General features: G+C 39.4%; 1 protein-coding gene across 5 annotated transcripts in view; it reads left to right on the top strand.

Annotated features, from left to right (window-relative positions):
- PHTF2 (putative homeodomain transcription factor 2) overlaps window positions 1–4046 on the top strand; it is a 65609-nt gene extending 61563 nt beyond the window's left edge. For all 5 annotated transcript variants that reach the window (XM_032688456.1, XM_032688457.1, XM_032688458.1 and 2 more), the window contains 2 exons: window positions 756–881; window positions 1659–4046. In XM_032688456.1, the coding sequence (XP_032544347.1) occupies window positions 756–881; window positions 1659–1679 (147 nt within the window). In that variant the 3' untranslated portion in view covers window positions 1680–4046. The remainder of the gene's footprint in view (window positions 1–755; window positions 882–1658) is intronic.
- The last annotated feature ends 15185 nt before the right edge of the window (window positions 4047–19231 follow it).

Genomic DNA, 19231 nt, shown 5'->3' with positions numbered 1-19231 from the left:
CAAAGCAGTGGATAGTTGTTGTACTTTATATAATCCACTCTTATATCTTGAAACTTTTTTCCTTCCTTTATTTGACATATTTCTAGGCCAGAAAAGTTTGGGTAACTATATTCACACACCAGTAATTGAAAATTGGTGAAATAGCCTCTTTGTTCAAGTTTTGTTGCAGATTAATTTGGGCTATTTTTTTCTTCCAATAGAAAAAAAGTAAAATATTTGCAGTCAAATGAGTATTAGTTTTTTTCCTTTATCATCCTTTCTGGTTATGCTGATCAGTAATTGGTCTCAAAATTAATGGAAAATGAAGGGAATTGCAATAGGAAAGATATTGTTAATTTTTCATAGTAGTGAGGTAACCTTCTGTCATTATGGAAAAGCTTTCTTATTTTTTGTTTTTCTGCTGTCTCTCACTCTTTCAACACCAGTGGTGATTTCTGGAAAGTTATAAGGAATTCTAAAATGATGGCACCTAGCTCTCCATTTTGTTGGCTCCATGTGCATATTAATAAATGCTATGGATTAGTAGCTCCCAATTTTTTTGAAGGGTTATTTAGGCACCATCAGTCAGCAGTCAATTAACGTGACGGATATTTTCCTGCACATTGTTTTTTATTTCCCAAATAATATAGAATGTTTTACTCCACTGGGATTTGAAAACTTCCTAAACTATCTAATATTGCTTAATATGTATGTGAACAAAAAGCCCTTTGTGTAATTTTTGCTTTTTTAATGATTCTGTTATTTCGCATTATTAGGAACTGGACAGTCCCTTTAGGTTATATGGGCTTACAATGAATCCACTGCTTTATAACATCACCCAAGTTGTCATCCTGTCAGCTGTTTCTGGTGTCATCAGTGACTTGCTTGGATTTAATCTAAAGGTAAGTACTTGAGAAACACCCTTTTTTCCCACCATGGCATTCAGAATATTGTGATAGATGGATCATACGTTGTAGCCTTGTTAATTCTTAGCTGTATTAACTAGAATAGTTATTGTTTGAAAATGGTTAATAAGTTAAAGCTGTATCAGAAGAATAATTTGTCAGAGCGGCCCTTTTGAAATTTTTTTTTTATTTTCATGGCTTTGTGACTTCATTTAGGTCACTTACAGAAATTCTTAGACATAAACATGGAGATATTTCTACACATGAATGCAAGACGTTCTTTAACTTTTCTTCATATCCCAGATTTGATTTCTCTCTTTAATTCCTCGCTGCTGACTATGTAGCTCTTTAAGGGATGCAGAAAGACACAGGCTATCCTTGCACTGCAGTAAAGTATTACATTAGATGCAGTATTACCATGACCAATCCTACACAGTGTTATTTTGTTGTGGTTGAAGGACTGTCTCATTAGGTCCTTCTCTCTGGCCCCATCTCAACTACAAACTCTGGAAACTATTTAAATATTCAGGTTTAGAGGCATGTTAGTTTACACAAGCTTGTAGTTGTCACAGAGCCCTTGATTTGCCATTGAGTTTGCTTATATCTACCTATTTTTTTTTCTATTAGAAGTAAATGAATGTAAAATGTATTTTGTGTATCATAGAATATGCAGCAAATGAAATAATAAGAAAAAAATTGTGTTGCTATTGCAATTCTAGTAAATAGAAAACTGAGATGAGAAATAATCTTGATGTACTGCTCTAATTTTTGCAGCTCTGGAAGATCAAATCTTGACAGTATAGAAAGAAGATGAAATAACACAGTGTTATAGAAAAGCTCATTGATGGACAAAACTGCCTCAAAGCAGCCACTGAATCCGTATTTCAGATGCTACAACCTCTTCAAGGATGTCATTTGGAAAACTGAAGTGTTTACATCTGTCTTGTGCAATCTTTATATTTATTTCATCTTCTCCCTGGTTTATGTTCATTTTAGTTGACATTTATATTTTATTTTCAAACTTACTTGTTTAGTTTTGGAAAAGGTCAGATATGCGAAGGGTCAAAAACTGTATGTCTGAGAACTTGAAATCCTGAAAATAGATTACACTAAATTGCTCTGTTATTGCAGCTGAAGCCAATGCTGGACATTTTTAATTATGGTAACACTATATGGAAATCATTTGATAGTGTGGTAAAATTGCTTAGACTATTTCATTTGTATCAGTCGTTTATGAGGACAACATAACATCAGTAGATGTTTGGTTGCAATAGAAAAATGAGACATATACAAAACACGACGTACTGACAATACAGTAAGATAGGTAGCAGAAATATTTTATATTACTATTAGAAACAAGTGGGAATTTCTAATATTTTGAGTAATTCCAGGATCTAAACTCATTTAGGCTGCAGTTTAAATATCCTGGGATATTAATAAGGTATTATTTAACAAGTCAACAAGTGTTCTTTGAAAACACTTTTATTAGAGCAATAATTGTAAATGGTTACCATGCTGTATGATATTTTGATAAAAATTAAATATTGTATTTATTTGAAATACTGGGCTGTTCTGTGCAGCTCTGACTGTGCATGTGCACTTTTTATTGTTACTTTTAAGGAGAAACTTTATACATATAAATGTATATTAATTGGAATATATTATGGTGAACTATGGAGCAGTATGTATTATATGTTGAAGTTGAGTATTTAAACAAGAATTATTTACCGGTGAAAGGAATGCTATGAATGACTTAGCAAAAGATAGATAGATGCTCTCCTCTTGTACACTATAGTATATGCCATTCTTACCACATTGAAGTTTAAGAACAGCTAAACACAGAGAACAAGTTTCTCTGGTGAGCAGCAGAGCTCATGAAGCCTGGTACTGGGCAAATTTGTGTCTTCAAATAACCTCCCATTCCTCAGCAGGTGTCATTCCCTAGTGCTTTCCACTGGGGTTTCACAACCGTGGGTGTCACACCTCTCCCTCTGCCTTCTGTTCCTGCCTCCCACATGGACCAGTCATATAGACTCCTGGTTCTTCAGTGTGACAAAAATATGTGTTCATCCCTGTAGAGTTAAGTTACTTGGAACAAACTTTCCTTCTACAAAGTAACTTTGAACAAATTTTTCTTCTACAAATTCTTTTGGGAGGATTAATGTCACCATGTGCGAGTATTCTTATATTTTATGTTTTTAAAATAGTGGCTTCATATTGAAAAATTATAAGTAATTTTGTGACAAGAATCTGAATGTTGCACTATGTTTGCTAATCTTCAGAATCTTGAAAGATTTGAAGTAATGGGTCTTAAACTTATGTGGTATAAAAATATTTTTATATATAAAGCAACACAAACAAGCATTTTGTATTTTATTTGCCTCTGTACTAATGTTTAATAATGACCAAAGTGCATTCTGGATTTTGGAAGAATGTATTACTGGAGCTTTAAGAACATACTATATTTAGTTTCTCATGTGAAAACTTCAGCTGTATCTGATCTGTTTCTCCTTTCTCTGTTGTTTGATGTTGAGATTGTTTTTAAAAACAAAGTACATTTTATACACAGTTTTTTCCAAATTATGGTACAGACCTACACAGAACTTAATTTTGCACAAAATATATTTAAAAAAAAAAAAAGGACAGCAGGAGTTCTATGGGTGATCAAAGCTAAGGCTGTTGCTTTTTACAGCCTGTCATTATTACAAAACCATTCTTTACTCTAGAGTGGAATTATTTTTAGAAATGTGAAATAGTGAATATATGGCTTTCATTACTTTTAAAAATAAAGGAGGGAGAGAAAACACTGCAGTTTTGGTTGAAGGTGAAATTAGTTTAACCATGTATACCTCAGCAACTAGCACTGTGCTGGATTGTTGCACTAACAAATGGCGGCTTGGGGAAAGTAAAAGATTTTTGAAATGAAATTAAAAATAATAAAAACCTTTATTTGCTACCCTTAGGTATATTCATTATGTTAAAAAATGAGAGAGATTTATTCTCCATCCCTCAATGTGGAAAGTCCAGTAAAAGAGTAGAGGCAAGTAGAAATATGGCAGATCTTGCGTGTTAACTGTTATTTTTTGCCACGTGTTTTGTAACTGAAAGTGTGATCAGGCTTGGAATAAAGCTTTCTATGGTTGATGGTAAAAAAGAAAAGAAGCAATGCGGTGAGCTATGTCTTTTAGTAACATCCAGCATATTTCTGAGTCTGCTTGTTTTGATTTAAATCCATATATTCTGCTTGAATTAAAGTGTGTTTGGGAGAGAAATCTGGTCCACGGAATGCAAATGGTGGTTGTCAGAATTGCACTTCATTGCAAGAACACAAACCTTCAGACACTGTTAGTTATGCAAAGGAGTTAAATTTTAATAAGACTGCTGGACATGCAGCTTCCAAATAACTGTTTCTATTTTCAAAATATTAAAACAAAATTCAGTCCTATTTCACCAGGATTTAAGGTATCAATTTTAATCACCTTTTTGACTGTGTCATTACGTCACAGGGCATCCTTCCATGTAAAAATCAAAATACAAACAAACTAAAGTACGTACTGAAATCAAAGTGAAAAGCTTCAATAACATATTATGGCATATTTGGACAGAAATAATATTTGATAACTTACGTATTTTTATCTATTTACTAATTAGTGAAGTATTTTCTAACAGAAAACTGTTTTATTAACAGCTCTCAAACACCCATTTTAATTAGCTTCATTTTGCCTTTTCAACAGTGTAGTGTTTGGACTTCAAACTTGTCCTGCTAGTTGTATCCCCATGACCCCTGATAACTGGGCAGCAGGTTACACTGTGTTCTTTTGCTCACCTTCTAAGCTTATTCCAAATGTAGGGTATTTACAACTTAAAATTTCTTTTGCCGGTCATGAAAGACACTGCATGTGGAGAGAAATTAACTTCTGAGAGCCATTCTTTTTAACATCTGTCTCTAGGTGACACTCTAGTGTGCCAGAATTCTCAGGTACTGCCTGAAAATGTTATGCATAGTGTGAGTTTCCTCAGTCCAGACCCCATCTGTGTCTAAGTACTTTCCAAAATAGTTGTGGAGCTGAAGATGATAGGACCAATGCGTTGCAGATTACTGTCTTGCTTCAGATCATGTTCTATATTTATCAGTTCTGACTCCCATCCAATAGAAAATTCTACATGGAATCTAAGCAGCTGTCTGTGTTCAGGCACAAACTCAGCATATGCTGTGTTCTCTGTCTTACACTGTTACAATTGGGAAATTCAGATACCTCCTAAAGAGAGAGCTGTATTCCTACAGTTCATAGCATGGAGCTAAATTTGTGTGTATCCTCCTGAGTGCCACATTTGGAATCTGAAGGGATACAAGATCTTCCAGAAAACCATTAAAGTGAATTTTAGGAGGTTTTATCTGTGTGCTGCCTGCTTAACATACTATTGCAAACCTATTTGTAATTTACTGTCTCTGGTAGGGTCCAGTGAGCCTTTCAGTGTGCAGATTATGTGTTGTAAAAAACAAAAATAATTTTACAACCCTTTTCTTGCAGTTGTGATGTTACCTCAGCCTGGTCTGAGCCAGAATAGAACAGCATGAGTTAAAGTACAGGCAAATGCAGAAAGATACTTTAATAATTGGATTAGTTCTTCATGTTCTCTTCTGTGGATGGGACATTTAAAACCCTTTGGTAGCTATCAAATTTAATAACTTCCAAAAATTTCTCTGGACTGTGAGCATATTTCAATCCAGGTAATGCTTAAGGATATTACTGGTTCAAATTTTGAAGGTCCATCCTTGGCACCCAGCAGCATACAGTAGAGAGAATTATCTTTTTTACAGATGGTGATACTGGTTTTTTTACTGGATACTTCAGACTCCAAGGCATACAACTTGTCTGTTGGAGGGAAAAGGGAGGGAAAAGGCTGTTGGTACTGCTGCCTCCTTAGGTAGACTTTTGTTATCAGTTTTTCAGCAGTGAATTTGCTGGAATGTAAGAGAGGACTTTGAAGGAGGAATACATGATTCTTTGTTCTTAATCCATAAAGCAGTCTTATTTTTATTTCATGACTGCACAAAAATATATCTGTGTTGGTGCAGGAGATAGGGAAGCAAATCTTTTAGTCATAAATAGCAACTGCCAAACTGTATGGGGAAAGTAGTCATCTTTTCCAGTGTAATTCTTCCAAGACAGCGAAGGCAATCATCTTGAGAAAGTGCCAAGGTTGTTTGTTTTGTTTAAAAAAACCAAGCACCACAACAGTCTTCCCTTGTGCTGTGGCTTTCCTCCCAAGTATACTGCCTTCTTACCTTGTCAGTCTTAGGAAAACTAAACAATCTCTGCTGGGTTTTCAGGATCCTGTTTTGCTGACACTTCCTTTTCCTGAAAATCACCAGTGTCTTGTCATTGATGACGGATGGAGCCTGGAGATGTCCTTTGAAGTTCCTGTATGAGTTGTGATCAGCCAGGACGTGATTTTGGCAATTCTGCTGGGCCTTAGGGATGTCTCATCCTGGAGTCAAAAATATTTCTGCAAAACAGCTGGAAGATACCTGTACTTGTATGTTCATGACTGGGCTGTTAGAGATGTCTGTGTCAGCTCTGCTCATTTTATCTGCTCCTTTTGCCTATTGCCTTCCTGATTGAGCAGATACACCCCCCTGGTGACAGCAACCAAACAGCCTTCTTGGGAAGGGGGAAATGTTCAAGGTTGCCATGGGCAGTTTGTGAGAGGGATAACTCAGGAAAGAAAGGGAGTCTGATACCTCTGATATCTGGAACTACTCACTCCTGGTGACAGTTCTACTGTCGGAGTTGAATATCTGCATTATTAAATACAACTTGTGAACGCAGCATTGCTTGGGGCTTGGCGGAAACAAGATTTCCTCCTTACTGTCTCAAGCGATCAGTCACTGCTAACCTTGAGTCTGGCATGTGCATGTTCTCTAGATATACAGGCAGCATTGAGAAGGGCCTCCATGTGAAGCCTTTTCCAGAGAAAAGGGACACCAAGATCTTCCCTGTAGTGTGCTGCTGGTTCCCCTGATAAGGACTGAGACAAGACAGAGCCTGCAATGGACATTTCAGGGATAATAACAAAAAAACTACAGAAATCACTGAGGAAGCTGTAGCTGGTCAAATTGTCCTGGTCAATTTGCAGGCTGAAGGCTGTGTCAACCCATGGCTGTAGATAACTGGGGCTTACCCAATTCATCCTGCCTGATACTGTGTCAAGTTTAAGGCAGATTGAGCTTTCTGGCAACAAGGTATCAAGATCATGCTTTAGTGCTGTGGTACCAAAGACATGGAGGCCTATCTATGGAGTTTTATCTATAAGCAGGTATGTAAGACCATGGATTTTAATTGTATATTAATGTAAAAGCTCAAGCAACATTCTGACTCCCATCTTGGTTTCACCACTGAAAGTTTGCGCTATGAAAATAGGAATAAATATGAAAGGGCAAAGAAACCAGTTTGTTTAGTGCCATCTGCCAGTATGAGCTCGTCATTTGAGAGTTTCCCCCAGTTACCTTTGGTACATGTAGGTCTTAATGCAATGTCTGAATTATGCAAGCGTAAAATATCTGTATAGAGTTAGTTCAGATTATTTATTTTAGATTAAGCGTTGGAAAGTCAATATGTACCTCAGCGTATTAGAAATAACTCTCCCAAAGTGTTATTAAATAATATAAAATTATTTTTTAATTTATATTTTTACCTTTTTCTTCCCTATATTTTCCCCCTCTTTAATCGTTTTACACTTGAGCTGACACTTGCCATCTTTAATCAAAGTTTCAGAAATCTGAAGTTGCTGTAGATTTAGTTTCATGATAAAAAGTCAATTCTCTGGGCTGTAAGCAATGCTGTGTCTCCTGCTATCAGTAATGGAATTCTCTGGAGAGAGAAGTCAAGAGAGATTTTCTTTTCCTTTCTAGATCTTGAGAGATGAAGCTACAACATTGAGTATGGACATAAGCACCTCTGATAAAATAAATAACACAGATGGCTGGGCAGAGTCAGTTTTTACAGTACGACTTTGTATAAGTTTATGATCTGGAGTAAGAAATAACGTCATGCTGCAGAAAGATTTGTCCATTTTACTTTCTGTTTTTCCCCTGTGTTTGATTATTCGATTCAAACAAAAGAAGTCATATGCACTTTCAGGACAAGCTCCCCAAAATATTCCATTTCTTACTGATTAAATTTATTACCTCAATCTCTGTTTAAAAATGACAGTACTTTGTGTTTAGGCATGCTTGCATTCTTAAACACCCCCAACTTTTCAAATTCTACCCTTACAAACAACTCCTGCTCCTTGAGTATGGCCTTTTTGGTAATGAAATTTTTCAGGGATTAGGTGGCTGCCTCCTGCCCATATCACTGCCCAAGCCCAAGTCTCGAGACACATGGTTATGAATCAAGTGAAATCTTTTGCTTTTGCTCTGTATTGTGCATGTGAATAGATGGGAAGTGAATTACTTGGCTAATTGAAAAATGCAGTTAAACAAATGGAACCCAAGTGGAAGTTGGCACTAAAACAATGAATTTTGGTGAAATAGTTGTTTGCTGTGTGAAGGAGCACTCCAGTATTTCATTAAACCATCTCTGCAATAGTGCTCATTGGGATCAAAGACAACTAGCATAGAGATAAGGATTTGACCCTGATGAAAGGTCACTTTCCAACAACTCTGCATGCCCTGCTCACTATTGGCCATGATAATGCACTTTGTGTAAGGCTGATTGGCCTGAGCTGTCTAAAAGTTAGTTGCCAGATTGACCCAGGGCTTCCTTGACAGTCTCTGGAAAGTCTCATTTACCTTTAGAGGGAAATTTGTTGATTTTTGACACTAATTTTAATGATCCTCTGGGATATTTCTCCCTTGAGTGTAAAAGGAAAAGAATCTGGATAATTTAAAATCATATGCAAAATTTTAGCCACCTAACTCAGGGTATTTCTTGTGTATGACTTTCCTGTATTGTTTCACAGTGAGGCCTTCAGAGTTCACAGCTGTGTAATTAGTTCAGCTGCCACTGGGAAGGAAGACATTTTTTTCTTTTTTTTTTTCCATTTTATTAGTTTCCTCTTAGAAAAGCTTTCCAAATGTGAATTCCATAGTCTTGCAGCAGCACTCAGATCTCTCCCTGCACTGTGAAACTGCAGCTGGTGAGTCGCCCACCTCTGTACAGCTGCTGGTCTGTAAGGTAGCACTCAAAACAGGCACAGCTGGTACCTGAGTACCTGAAGAGATCTGTGTCTTTATTTCTGAAATGAGTAACTTGAAGGATGCATAAGATCAGCTCTGAACTTGACTCCAGACACGGGGAAATGCAGCTCCTGTTTTGGCAAGGAATTTTAGGAGTAATGCTGCTTTCACTCTTTGCGTGTTACATTGGAAATCCCTTATGGCAACGTTGCTGCCAGATGTAAAGGTATGATGCCACTGATCTCTAAAACCCATCCAGAAGCAGAGCCCTCCCTGCTTGGCCAGGATCCCTGTGCAGAGCAGTCACTGTGATGTGTGTCCTCTTGGCAGCTGGAATCAAGGGTACCCTGTGCTCAGAGGGAGTAGAGGTGACAGAGACAAGGCTTTCCATATGTTTCCTGTGTTATCTTCAGGCTGTAGATTTGCAGCTGAGCCAAAGATACTCCTCGAAGGCCTTTGATGGCTGACCTAAAAGTGTTTGCAGGGCAGATGAAAACAGCAGAAAAAATCTCCAACTTGCAGAGGGGGGAACCACTGACATTTTACCCCTGTCCTTCAGCAAGGTGTCCCAGTTCCAAGTCTTTTGTAAACCTGTGCTAAGTTAGACTGTTTCTAAGTGTATTTGGTGAGTTATTTATTAATCCACCTTATGTAGATGGTAGAAATAACTTTATAATGACCCCTGGAGACTGATGCTGGAGCCCTGTTTCCGTAATAGGCTGTGACCCCCAGCACTTGTACTGTTACTGTGCAGGCAAACACAGCAGGAAGAGCAAAATACGATATTTAATCTGCATTTCTCACCTCTTCTTTGTTCATCACTTTTGAAGCAATAGCTCTTGATAGCAGATAAATCTGAACTGAATATAATGAGACAAACCTATTCCTACTGATATGAATGTGGATGTTACCATGGAACAAGGCCTTTGGTCAGTCTTTTCACTCCTGTGCTGTCGAGGGGTTTGTTCGCAGCTCTTGCCAGCCTGTGCTGTGAATTGTTTTCACTGCTTGTGAAGCTGGCTTAAGCAATTCCTGTCTCTCCTGAGTGCCTCTGCACATTTTTGCTGCCATGCTGCTTGCTACTCCAACCCACTTGTGGTTTTCTTTTAACACAATTTATTTCAGTGTTGTTTATACCCTGAGCATTGGTACTGTTACAGCTGCACAAGCAATGCACTGTGGTGAGTGGGTGGAAGCTGGATTTTTGGCTGCAGAAAGCATATTGTGTGGCTACAAACAATAGGGATCATTGGCATCAACCTTGAAATAAATAGGAGCCATTGAAATTATTGAAATGGGATTAATTCCCATTGTGTATAGAGTGTAATTAATACAGTGAATGCAAATAATGTAGATGGCCAACAATTTTGGCCTTGAGGTGACATAACACTGCAGTTAGGGACTGCCATAATTTCCTATTCTTCTTTCCCACACATATGTGCACATTGTGAATTTCAACTGCACCACAAATCCTGGCTTTCTAGATAAAAATAAAGAATTAGAAATTCAAAGTATGCAAAAGAGTAATTGCAAAATAATTGTTATAACTTGGAGGAAACAACAGATGTTTCACTTGTTGCTGGAATTCTCTGAAGGAGAACTAATTTTCCAAGCATATCGAGTACATGCTAATCAGAAACATTTTTCTCTATACAGCAGCATAATGGTATTCCTGAAAATGTTCTTTGTGTTGGCTTAATAATGAACAGCCAAAGAGTGCACTACTGGGACTAGCATAGCAGCTTTTGCCACTACCTTTATATTTTGTTTCTTTCAAATTCTCTTAACTGGGCAAGTAAGCTTTCTTGAAATAAAAGGCAAAATAGATTATTAATGCTTGAAAATAACATTTAAAACACCCCATGAAGGTAAGAAGGGTTTCACTGAAGATTAGGTTGATGCCTTGTTGAAGTTACTACTGATAATACAGATTTAACACCACAATGCTCTTTTCTCCAGATCTCATGTTTTGAACCAGCTCCTTCTAACAGCAGCTGTGACTTCTGCTCATCAAGATACCAGCCCAGCTCTATAAAACTAATAGTTGTCACTACAGTACAGGAAAACTATATAGATTAGATAATTTGGGTAGTGGTTGTGCTTTAAAAAACATCTACTGACTTTAGATGCAGCTGCAAACAGGGTGAAGAGGATCCAGAATAGGACCCAGGAGATGATCAAGCCACCATCTACACCTGGCCTATGAGGAAAGACTAAAGGACTTAGGTTTCTCCTCCCTTGAGAAGAGAAGGCTCTGGAGGACCTCATCACAGCATTACAGTACTTAAGGGGTGGCTACAAAAGGGATGGAGGCTCTCTCTTCACAAGGAGCCACATGGAGAAGACAAGGGGCAATGGGCACAAATTGCCTACTTCAGCCTCAGATTTCCTTGCATATGCAGGTCTATGCTCTAAAAATGCAAAGGCTTTCATTTTATCAAAACACAAAACCAAAAGACAAAACCCAGCAAAGATCAACAAGCAAGACTGCAGGACTGTTAATTCCCTGTGATGCTACTCAAATGCAGTTGTTATCTGAGAAAACATTACCAGAGCCTTTGGGATAGAGCTGTGAGGGTATGCACACACTGAACACTCCTCTGCTTGGGGCTGCCACAGGCTGAGCACGGGGCATTCTGTGTGCAGGCACTACAGAATTATCAGCTGGAAGTGCCATTTCTTCTTATTCTTTATAAGAGTATTATTCTTCTAAGAATATTCCTATTCTCAATATTTCTATGCTGTACTAATGCACTTTTTTAAACACGAGCAGCAGGATTATCTGGTTATGCCTGTGATACTACTATTTTTAGTTGATGTTGTAGAGACAAAAATCTTAGTATCAGGTTGCATATTTTTACTTGAAGGTACATTGAAGTTCTACCTTTTTGGCTTAAGATGACAGATTTAAGCAGGAGTAAATTACTGAATGTTTGAAAACTATGGTTTTGCAAATAGTTATAGCCAGCATCAATATAACCAAACCCAAAGGACCAGAGCTATCCTGTGTGCAAGTGTCCCCAGCATGATTTAAACCAGGAGCTCTGAGTTTTCACAACCCTTCAGGTGAATGGTGTATCAGCAAAACAAAAGTAAGTACATCAGGTCATACAGGCTGTTTAGGCTTTACTCCACTCAATAATAACAGACTTTTTTTCAATATATTTAGAAATTTTGCACACCCTCCTTTGAATAAGCCATAGTCAGCTGAGACTGTCTTTTAATATTTGCAGGAGATGCTGGCCTTATGATGGAGTGATGTCTTCTTCATGTGTGAATGAACTTGGCAGAGAGAGGAATCATGATGTGGTTGGGAGGAGCAGACAAATGGATTACTGAGACACGGGAGAAGTGTGTGCACGGGGGGAGAAGAAAGAACAAGACCATTTCCTTTTGTTCTGTCACAGGTCACCAGAGAGAGATGATCACCACCTCCCCCTCTCCCCCTGAGGAAGTTTTAGACTGCCATGAGGTTACCCCTCAGCCCTCCGTTCTCTAGACTGAACAAGCCAAGTGACCTCAGCCACTCCTTGTGCTCCAAACATTTCCCCATGTTGGTCACCTTTCTCTGGACGCTCTCTAGACATCTCTGGATGCTTTATATTCTTTTTATATTGAGGCTCCCAAAGCTGCACACGGTATTCCAGGTGCAGTCGTACCAATGCAATGTGGAGCAGGACAATCACCTCCCTTGACCAGCCAGCGATGCTGTGCCTGGTGCTACCCATGACACAGTTGGCTCTTTTGGCTGCCCAGGCACACTGTTGACTCATATTCAACTTGCCATCAACCCAAAGCCCCGGATTGCTTTCTTTGTGGCCAGGACTCTGGGAGTCAGGGAAAGCTCACATGGCATGGAGAGGGAGAAGACACCATCCAGAGGGCTGGTATTGTTTTTAAAACAATCCTGGAATGCTCCATCCTCTTGTTAATGTGTCAGAGAGACGTGGGCGGCACTTCTTGCTTTTTTTATATTTTCAGCATTAGCAGTGGTACATCTATGGGTACTTGAGCCATGTACTAAAACATATGGCAAATTACTTGCCCATATGGGTTTGAAGAGAGATGTGTGTTCAGCAGCTTAAACCTCAGAACAATCAGGAGACGAGCTTTGCATTCCAAGCTGGAGAGCAAGGCAATCATCTCATATTGTCTAGACTTTGCTCTCTCTGTCATTTTTACATATTTTGCAGTGATTACATTCATTTCCTCTGTCTTCCTTTCTGCCAAGATCTATCTGCAACTTAGAATCAGTGAAGATAGCCTTTCATATTCATGGTATTAGTCACTGTGAGAATATTTGGAGCAAGCACTTCTGATGCCCCCATCCATTTTTGTTATGGTAAATTAATCCCATTCTGGGAAGGTGATGGAAACTGTTTTTTTTTGATTTATCTATGCAGATATCATAAATGAAATAAAAAAGCCATGAAGCCAATGTTTTAAAATAATGATTAATCTCATTTTTCCTAGAAGATATATTATCAGGCAAATATGACAGAGAAAACCCATTACTTTGGCTGTAAAAATGTATTAATTAAAGGACTGTGTCACAACAAAAAAATGAAGACAAACTTACTACAAAGTAATTTTCATTAGAAACTTGTGAAAGTACAGTTCTTGACGAGGTGGACTTAAGGTTTAATGTTATCCTTTTCAGTTTGGTGATGTTGATGGGATTTTAAATTGCTCTTGACAAATTTGAGTAATATTAGCTATATTAGCAAGCTGTCTGTGAGCAGGCGAGGGAGAGTACTTAGACAATGGTGAAACCTCCTAAAACAAGGAAGGGCTGGAAGGTGGACTTTAATGAAAACCTCTGGGTTCCTCATGCTTCCCCAGCTAAAGGGAAGAGTATCTTACCTGAAAGTATTGATTGAGTTGTGCTTTTCTTTTGCCTTGGGCTGAAGCTCAAAACCTTGGTCTCAATCACTGCTTTCCAGTGTAGGGAGTAAGGAAAATTTGCCTACTGTCTTAGAGTTTGGGCACCAATTTATCAAGCAGATAAAATCTTTGGTATAGCAGGAGCTTGGTGGTTATTGGTGTTTGAGGGAGCAGCGAGCCACCGTACAGGTGTCATGGAGCTTGAGTTCAACTGCATGCACTCTTCTCCCCAAATTCATTACTAGTTGTTTCCTTAAGCTGGAAATCTGGGAATTGATCTGGATTTGCTCATGTAATTGATCCATATGTTGCTGTCTGAGCAGGTAGTTCACTTCCAGCTGTCATGAAATCCCAGTCCGGCGTGAGGCTTGGGAAGCTGCTGTTGTTTGAGGGGTGCTTTGGGTCACCAGAGCAAGGCATCAGCCTCAGCACTTGATTCACACCCCAGGGCCTGACTGTGAGGAATTGCACGACAGCTGCCCCTTTACATCCATGTGAGGAGACCAGACCCTTAAAGCTCTAGCTGGTGATTAAGTGATGAAGGGTAGACTAGAATTTATCTGCAGATCTCTCCCGTGATTTGCACAGAACAGCTGTTCTTCATCCTCCCCTGCAGTACCATGGCTATACCCCAGCCCACCTGGGGTGCTGAGCTGTCCTGCTCCATCCTGCCTGCAGATGGGGACTGAAAACTACGTTTTGGAGGCACAGATGCTCAGTGTTGCAGCTCACTTCCAGAAGGCAATTACTCATCCTTTGCAAGCCAGGCTCTGCCTCCTCCTGAGACCAGCATTTCATGAAGGGGGGCACACAGTGTTTAAAGAGCAGCAGTCTTTCCCCTTGAGCTGGCTTCCCAGGTTCTCTGCTGAGAAACTGAAGGAACCTGAGGACCAGCGATGGATAAAATTTATTAGTGCAGACCGCTGTAAGAAATTGGCTCAAATGTGTGGGACTGCATACAAATACACACACAGATACATGCATTTAGTGTGCTCTGGTTTATATATCAATCAGAAAATGCTGGATGAACAAAACCATGGCCAAAGTGTCTTTAATGTTGCCTATTCTGGGGCACAAAGCAGTAGGGAAGGGCAACTTGGCAAGCCTGCTTTTGATTTCACGTGAAGGGGTTATTTGGACTGCAGTTGTTACACTGGTAATCAGAAACGGCTGCTGTGCATCACGCTTCTAAGCTGAGGGGTGGTGCCCTGTGGGTATCCATATTCCCAGCCAGCTCAGTTTCAGAGACATCAGGGCAGAGAGGAGCTGCAGGACTCCACACACCTGCAGCCACTGTTTTGTTCTGGATTGAGCAAATCTAGGTATTTGCATTTGAGAACGTGTTGAAATCCTGCGTGATACATAAGAATTACTCCTCATTTTGGGTAGAGCCAAGCAGGGGACTTGGCATGAGATCTCTGGCTTTTATATTCCTCAGCTTGAAGAGCTCAAGTAGCCTGGTACTCTGCTGAGGATGTTTCCTCTGCACTAGAATAAACCAGGCATCTCAGTCCATTTCTCTTCCAGGTTTATGTGGAATTCTGTCCACCTTGAAATAAAAGGTTTATGTTTGATTTCAGTGGAGCCAAGTTTTCATTTTTATTTCACGGGAGGTTTACTCTGATTTATATGATTAGGAGTTTTATGAAACTTATCATTCTTGCAAGGATACATTTTTTTTTTCTCATTTTAGAAGCTTCCCAGGTGGGGAGGGACAGACACACCCATAAATTATGCCTCTAAGATGAGGATGTTTTTGTGACTGTAAGCAGTAATACTGATAAACAGGGAGAAAACTGACAGTTTTATGCTGCCTTGCATGCCACTATGAAGATCTTAGAGAGCAAATACATGAGCAAGAACATGCCCAGGAAAATGTGAACTCCTCAAATTTAACAGCCCAGTACAATGTCCATGTGGGAAGGGAAGTATGCGAAGGGGGTTAATGCCACACTGAGTTTTCTTCTGTCTTGAATTCACCCTTACGTCTTCCTTCTCCCAGATTTTCAGACTGAAGGTTTATGATATGTTGATATCAATAGGCTTATGCCTGTTGATACTTGCAGAGTTTTGGTATATAGATAATTAAAAAAAATTCAGGTGCATACAGGCATTTCTTGTACTGATGTTAAAGACCATAGAATGAGCAACATTGGACCTTGGCCTCAGCTCCCACAAAGAGCTGCTGCAGGACAGCAGTGTCAGGATGCTGGTGCTGCAGCTGCCCTCTAGTTCCTTAGCAGGGCTGAAACCCCACATTTATCATTGGTTCTCTCATGTTTGTGAGTCTTGGCTTTACTGAGCTCCGTGTGAGCTTGCATTGCAAGGTGCAGGTCTCTGAACTCTGGTGGTGTCAAACCTTCTTATCCCAGGGGAATGACATCACAGAAGAGCCCTACTGGATGCAGGCTACCACAACCCATCCCACAGTCATGCTTGTGAACATCGATCTTGTGACTTGCCCCAAAGTCTCTTTGTTTCCTTCCTATCTCCTTGGTGCCTCTGAATTCCCACCTGGATCGCTCATGCTGGGCTTTACAAGCTTTACAATGGCTTTGGTTAAATACCGGAATCTTTTGCAACACTTTGTTATGTTTTATGAGCTCCTGAGAGATTGAATTTCCAAAGCATTTTTTGTTGAACAGACCAAACTTTAAGTCCCAGCTGTCTCTCCAACTTATAGTCTCACTCCAACAGCAGTTGCTGCCTTTGATCATCAAAATTTCTATTATACTACTTGATTAAAGGTATTCAGATCTCAAGGTGAGAGCAGAGAGAGATTTACATTTGAAGTGATTTATTAACCTGCTGTAATTTAAGGTCATGCTAGTTTCAGAATATTGTTAGTCCTTAATTTCTGTCTCTCTTTGTACTATCCAGTAACAGGCAACTAACATTGTTTAATTCAAAGGCTTTTTTGCTTCCTTGGAGGAAATATTAGAAGGAAACAAAAATGCTGTAGTCAGTAAAAGGGATTAGGAAAAAATTACTTTTGAATTCAAAAGTAATTTTCAAATTACTTTTGAATTCAAAAGTATTTTCAAAATCCCTACACTACAAACCCAACTGATTAAGGTACCACCTAGGTAAGAAATAAAAAATCGCCTCCAGTGTGCCCCAGGTTGTATTGTACCCTTTATGTCACTTACTAAGTAGCAATGGAGTGTCTAAGTGAGCTGTGAATGGTACAAGTAGACTGTAAGTACAGTTGTTGTTAGGTAGTGCTGCAATCTCCTTTTTCTTATGATATGAAAAATCCTGGATGGGCTAATTCTGGAATAGACAAACATAGTTCAGCTATGCATATCATGACCATACTATCCTACTCTTCTACCAATGTCACTTTGTGGTGCAGGGGGCATAACAGGTGTAATTAATTTGTCTGTTAAAACAGCTCTGTCATCCCACCCTTAAGAGGAAGGGAGCACCCAAGATTCATAAATGCTTATGGTCAAAGGAATGACAAAACTCAGAGGGTCTGCAAAAACTCACAAAGTTTTATTAGTAAATTACACATTTGACATGGAAATTGGTATGTTAGTCCCTGATCTACTATATAAGCACATGGCAAGGGGTTTTGGATAAAATGGTAAGGTAAAAGGGAGTAGAAGAAAGGAAGAGATGAACTAAAGAGGGGGGGGGGAAAGAGAGATAGAGAGAGAAGGAAGTAAGTGAGGAAGGGAGAAAAAAAGAAAGTAAAAAGAAAGAAAAAGAAAGAAAGAAAGAGAGAAAAGAAAGAAAGAGAGAAAGAAGGAAAGAAAGAGAGAAAGAAGGAAAGAAAGAAAGAGAAGGAAGAAAGAAGGAAAGAAGGAAGAAAGAAAGAAAGAGAAAGAAAAAGAAAGAAAGAAAAGAAAGAAAGAAAAGAAAGAAAAGAAAGAAATCACCAGTCCTGGTTCCAGCATCAGTGTAGCTGACGGGATGCCCAGGATCCTGGGGGCACTTCCTGGGCTTGGTGGGGGGCACGTTTTTGTAGATAATTTTCTCTACCCTGAAGAGGTTTCTTGCTTTTTATGCAAATTAGTTATTACACACAATCTGTTCTTTCAGACCTTTCTGGAAATGGGTTGGGGGCTTTGGGGGTCTTGGGTGGTCTTGATTCCCCCCACAGTCCATTCCCACTTTTCCACCTTGTCCCTGCACTTGTGCTGGACTGTGTTGTTCTTATCTCCAGCAGCCAGAAAAAGGATGTTTGTCCCTGGAAAGTGCTGCCATACCTCCATATGTTCCCATTCTCCAGACACATCTTGTTCTTTCCCACAGCATATTATTTACCAACAATCCTTGTCTGTTATAGCCAACGATCCTTGGTTGGCTCCACAGCCATCTGGCTGTCAGAGACCTACACATGAACCCCTTATCTTCTGGGCTTCTACACCAGCCCCTAGTCATCTTTCAGAAAACCAAGGAAGTTAAAGAGTATTTTGGTATTCAGGCATGGTACAGATGGTGCTCACTAAACATGTTTACTTCGTTGTTTTCATATGAGTCACCTTTTATTTCCTTGAGAATAGAATGATCATTTGATATACATAAATACAAGGTCACGATTACCCTAAGAAAAATAATGCAAAATTTGGGTATCATGGTAAAAAGACAAAATGATCCCAGTATGACAGAACATCAGGCCTTAGTGGCAAAACTCTGAACAGAGTTGTTTGTGCCACTGTTAGGATGTGGTTTTGTGAGCATGTGTGTGTATCTATGCATGTATAGCTCCTCTTTGCTGTGCCCTTTTTAGGCAGGGAAGTTCTGTTTCCTTTTCTGTTCCTCAACAATCCTACCACATGTGCTATTAGGTAGAAAAAAATTCTGCTTCTGTGTCTCCAAAGGAAGAAAGGAGTACCCAAGTATCAATTTCCTCCATATTCTGTAAGAACCTGTTACTATTCCTTTGACCCTGAGCTGTGGTCTCTAGGCGTTGAATGCACATCACGGTGAAAAGCAGAACCATCTCTTTGAAAAAGGACACAGGATCTGTGATGCAAATGTGAACTTTGGAAAGAGAGACTGTAAGTTACCAACATGACACCTTTGGAAACACATTACTAATTACCTGCTAGTTAGATGCACTGCAAAATATTCATTCTTTTAAACCTGTGACACCCGCAGTTATTCACTCTTGTGTTACTTTCTGAGCACCACACGTGTGTTCTGGGGCTGCATTAGGGCAGGCAGCACGTGGAGGGCAGTAACAGGTACTGGGAGTTTTGGTCTCAGCAGAACTCCCTGGGTAGGAAGGTCTCGATTTTCAGAAGGGCTTGGTCACCTTCCTGCCTCA

The sequence above is a fragment of the Chiroxiphia lanceolata genome, chromosome 5 (assembly GCF_009829145.1).
Source record: "Chiroxiphia lanceolata isolate bChiLan1 chromosome 5, bChiLan1.pri, whole genome shotgun sequence".
Taxonomy (NCBI): Eukaryota; Metazoa; Chordata; class Aves; order Passeriformes; family Pipridae; genus Chiroxiphia; species Chiroxiphia lanceolata.
Note: the sequence above shows the minus strand (reverse complement) of the source record. Positions and strands in the feature narration are given on the sequence as shown.